Here is a 4,785-nt window from a genome sequence, read left to right on the forward strand (position 1 = left end):
AGTTGTTTTTAAAATGTTTCAGACTAGTTAAAAATCTCCTTTATAACCTTGTCTGCAGGGTAGAGCTCGTGATCTGAACATATACTGTATCAGGTTTAAATTGTGACAGAGATACGGCTTGTATAGAGCGCTGCCTCTATATGTGTCTGTACATGCTGCCACAGGGGGTAAGAGCTGAAAGAAAAGTGTTTGCTTCAGCATGTTGCATTGACACTGACAGTCCTGCATACCTATGCACATCCCCAGTTCTAGAGCAAGCCATTTACAAACAAACAAAACCCCCCAAAAGGAACACCCCTTCTCTAAGGGCACACGAATGCCAGAGACTGCGCACACACACACGCACAAACACACACACACGCACACGCGTGTCATTTGCACCGTGGCCCCTGTGGTGTTTCATTCAAGTGTATCTCACTGAGCGAGACTCATGGCAGCAAAAGATTTTGCTTTCCTCAACAAAAAATCAGAGGGGACAACTTTACAGTTGTAGTATTGTCTCTGACTCTCTCGCTCTCTTTCCAGCCTGCTCTCTCTTCTCCCCCTCTGCCTGTTCGTATTTACTCTATCTACCTCTGGAAGGCGGGCAGTAGAGAAAGGTGCATTTCCAGAAACGAGGTAAGGGATCAGATTTAACTGCTATTTTTGAGTGTTTATCCTCCAGTGTCACGTTTGCGTTCATGGTCACTTACTGCTGAAGAAGAACCGGCGTAACATGAGAAACAAACTGCGGCATCACACAGAGTAGCTGTTACACATATTTTGCTTGTTCAAGTCACAGTAATGTTTCCTCTAAAGAACAGGTAATGTTAACTGCTAATCAAATGCTGGATTTCTGTAAAAGACAGCTAAAAATGTGATTGTTCTAAGATTGTATATAGAGTAATATTTTCAATCAGATTCATGTTGTTCCAGTGTACTTGTTGTGGATTGGTTGGCTTTATGTGCTGTTTTCAAACTGGGCTAAAAAATTCATAATTAGCTCCCTTTCCCCTTTTTTTCCTGTCGCCTTTGTGTAGTTTTGGGATAATTTGAATGATCGTGAACATTTAATTTTCTGTTTAACGTATTTTAGGTTGGGTAATGTTCTACTATCACATATGCACAGAGCAAAGGCAGAAACACACTGCAGGTGTTTGTTTCAGCTGTGACATATTTAACCTTTTCTTTGCAGGTTTTGATCAAACGGGCTTTTACAGTGTAAGAAAAATGTCTATCGTTTTCTGTTTTTACAGGTGCTCTACAGCGGCCCCATTATCTCTGCTCAAAATGTACAGCTTCATGGGAGGGGGTCTGTTCTGTGCCATAGTGGGTAATATCCTGTTAGTGGTCTCCACTGCCACGGACTACTGGATGCAGTATCGACTCTCTGGAAATTATGCCCACCAGGGTCTCTGGAGGTACTGCATGTCCAACAAGTGCTACATGCAGACCGACAGCATAGGTAAGAGATCCAGGGTGTCTTCAGCCCATTGGACCACCACAGTATTTGTAACAAATCAAAGGAGTGTGTACATTTATATGTCTGTTTTTCATTTTTGGATATTGACATGGCTGTGAAATAAAATCAATTGAATTTCTTTGGCTCAACAATCAAAACAATCCTGTCATACATGCCTTGTTCATTTCTGTCTGTTTTCACCCAGCTTACTGGAATGCCACCAGGGCCTTCATGATCCTTTCAGGGATGTCGTGCTTTGCAGGCATCATTGCTGGCATCATGTCCTTTGCGCACTTTTCCTCCTTTGAAAGGTTCAACCGCTCCTTTGCCGCAGGAATCATGTTTTTCGTCTCAAGTGAGTTGTCTTTCTTTTGAGTCGGCAAAAACACACCAACAGAAACAGTAATAATGGCACTAGAATCACTGACATGTGCATCCCAATCGCCCTCTCAGCTTTCTTTGTTCTCCTGGCGATGGCCATCTACACTGGGGTGACAATCAACTTCCTGGGAAAGCGATTCGGTGACTGGCGTTTCTCTTGGTCATATATACTCGGCTGGGTGGCGATGCTCATGACCTTCTTTGCAGGTGAGAAAGGACATCCAGTTGCAAAAGTCAATAACTGCTTAAGTTACCATTAAATACCTAAAATCCGACCATTTGAATATATTTGATGATCAAAGCCTCATCTCGGCCTGTTGCAGGTATTTTCTACATATGTGCCTACAGAATGTGTGAATGCAGGAGAGGAACCGGACCACGCTAGAGCGAGACAGGCAGCTTGTTTGAGAAAATAAAGACATGCTGCCTCTTCGAATACACGAAAGGCAGAAAGGTGGCCTTGACTGATCTACTGAAGAGATTATGTCTTATACCGATGCTGGAGGTCTTTGATGGTCTGTTTAGCATGTTTTTAAAAAGTCACTGCAGTACAGACTTTCTTTTAGTCACAGTAACAATATAGAGGACAAACGAAACTAATAAAGCTATAACATGACTGATGCTGTTTTTACTAGTGTAATTTGTTACTGGCTTAAGTTTTGTGTGGAAATCTCACCAGGAGATGGCAGCACTAAAACACCACGGAAGTCCTATCTTAGTCAGATTTGATGAGGAATGTAGGGCCACTATATTAAACATCAAATCAGGGATTAAATACCTGGTAAGGTTGTCGTTTTTGTAGATCAGATTTTTATACAGTCACTCCTTTAACTTTCAGCACCGCAGACTAATGGAAATACTTTTTATTAATAAGCAAACTCTACTGGAGGAATGTATGTAATGCAAAAATATTAATCCACAAAGCAAAGAACAGCACATCAAACCTCTGTGGGGAATATTCTTGTCTCGGGGTTCCCCCTGAAGCTATCAGATTCAATACAGCTGACAAAGATTTCCCCAAAGTAATAGAAAAATATATGATCTTTTTTGGGCTGTTGTTTAAAGGCAGAGCTTTGCCTTTGATTTTTGACATCCCCTTAAGGCTTGACAGCTCATGGAAAACTAGAGGGAGATTGTTTGTGTTTGTGTGTCAAACAGGCTACAAACAGCAGAATAGATTTTGAGAGGAACGCCAAGCTCCCAGACCGGGGCACACATCAGGGCAGGGTCCACAGCAAGCGATTGTTTTACTGCCTTTATCTTTACTAACTGCTTCCGTCTTTTTCTTGGTACTCATCCACTTCTCGAATCAGCTGAAAGGAAGAGAGCAGGAGCTGTTCAGGTAATGAATGCTTGGCTACTCAATGACGCAGAAACAATGGGAGAAATGTAAACAGTCGGTGGACAGGTCCCTTGGTCCAAGTTTCCATACTTGGTCACCCGTGGCTGCTGTAGAGAGAGAAGCTTTGTAATATTGTGTGCTTTTCTCCAGATTCTTTCATAACCCTCTGTGAACCTTTCACCAGAGTCTGGGTTTACAGTCTGTGGTATGACTTGGCAATTTTTTCAATTTTGTTTTTATTTTAAGGACTTAATACAGTCCTGCAATAAGACATTTTTATAGCAGCAGAGTGAAACAAAGTAACAGAGTAAAGGGTACTGACATATTTTTATTCATCTATCTGTACACACATTTAAGATTTAAGGTTAACATTAGTGTTTTGTTTTTGATTTGTAACCAGAATCAAGAGAGGTTTATTATCAAATGAAAAGGTTATTAACTGGCAACTACACACGGTGGAAACACAAAAATGCAGGGGAGGTCGCCCTTCTAAGAGGTCTGCTCATAAATGTTTGCTGCTGTCACTGAGAGCACCTGGAAGGTTTTAGGTTTCACTGACACAACCTGATGATTTATGTGACAACATCTCTAGTAAATCTGACGTTGCAGACGTGTTATTTTTCTCACATCAAACACGCCATCCTTGTGCTGTCAGTCTGTTGGGGGATTTTGAAGACTTTTTTTTGGTTTTGGCACAAAGAGGTATCAAGAACAAGGCAAGGGGGTCCAACAGGTAATCAGAATATTTGATTTTTTAAAAAAGCAGTGCAGAAAAGTGGCATGCAAAATAGTGAGCACATTTGTAAATTAATGTCTAGCCACATTACATGAAAAGTGATGCTACACAAGAGCTTGAAATGTCTATTTGTACTGAATCATCATTTTTTTAAGTGGTGAAAGAAGTATTCAGACCCTCCACTTAACTAAAAGTCATAATACTTAAAAAAATATATATATATAGCATGAAGGTCAAGATCAAAATGTACTTTATATGTACCCAAAATGTATGTAGGTTTAATGCAAAATCTTATCCATTAGATTATTGGATCAGAAACATTGATTCATTAATGGTCATGTCTCTTTAATGATGGCAATTGTCTAACCAACAGTAAAACTTTATATTAACATGTGAAACAAATGTAGTATAAACAGACATTCCGGTTTTTATTGGGCCATTTGACAAAAAAGCTTTTTAGATAACAAAAAACCCAAAACATTAAAATACACATTCATATATTATTCTGAATTTTTTTTTTTAATGTTCTGTGGATTTTGGCTTCAAATTAAACAAGATGGAGCATATGAGCAAGAGCCAAACGTCTCTTTGCCCGGGTCGTCCACCGACTGATTAGTTATTGCCCTCGGAGATGGAAGAGTACGCTGACACAGCGCGACCTTATAAAAACTGTCCTCGTCCCACCCCGGCACATCGTGTGGAGATTCATCCTAAACACCCTGTGCCAGGTTCCTGCTATTGCTGCTCACTCATTACTTTCACCATCAGCTTATAGTCACGCGTGCACAGTAAGTATGAAACGAGACGTGTTTTTGATCGCTTCTCGGTCCCTGAATGCATCTATTTTTATTACACTGTGATATTTCAGGGGCAAGTTACATGGAC

The 4,785-nt window shown here is 40.5% G+C and overlaps 1 protein-coding gene across 2 annotated transcripts; it reads left to right on the top strand.

Moving 5' to 3' along the window:
* Positions 1-308: 308 nt before the first annotated feature.
* On the top strand, positions 309-2,443 carry LOC113014685 (lens fiber membrane intrinsic protein-like). Of its 2 annotated transcripts, none has more exons than XM_026156362.1 (5): positions 309-618; positions 1,236-1,444; positions 1,647-1,796; positions 1,895-2,029; positions 2,146-2,443. In XM_026156362.1, exons 2-5 carry the CDS (start codon positions 1,270-1,272, stop codon positions 2,205-2,207), a joined length of 522 nt encoding a protein of 173 aa, XP_026012147.1. In that variant the 5' UTR covers positions 309-618; positions 1,236-1,269; the 3' UTR covers positions 2,208-2,443. The 2 variants fall into 2 exon arrangements, with proteins under 2 accessions (XP_026012147.1, XP_026012146.1); XM_026156361.1 differs by lacking the exon at positions 309-618 and adding an exon at positions 674-803.
* Positions 2,444-4,785: the final 2,342 nt, after the last annotated feature.

Source organism: Astatotilapia calliptera, chromosome 22 (assembly GCF_900246225.1).
Source record: "Astatotilapia calliptera chromosome 22, fAstCal1.2, whole genome shotgun sequence".
NCBI lineage: Eukaryota > Metazoa > Chordata > Actinopteri > Cichliformes > Cichlidae > Astatotilapia > Astatotilapia calliptera.

What these genes read in the sequence shown, in the direction of transcription:
- LOC113014685 (XM_026156361.1), top strand. Translation starts at nt 784, where the DNA reads ATGTTTCCTCTAAAGAACAG. An exon ending in ATGTTTCCTCTAAAGAACAG is followed by an intron (nt 804 to 1,235) that starts GTAATGTTAACT and finishes CTGTTTTTACAG; the next exon opens with GTGCTCTACAGCGGCCCCAT. An exon ending in CATGCAGACCGACAGCATAG is followed by an intron (nt 1,445 to 1,646) that starts GTAAGAGATCCA and finishes GTTTTCACCCAG; the next exon opens with CTTACTGGAATGCCACCAGG.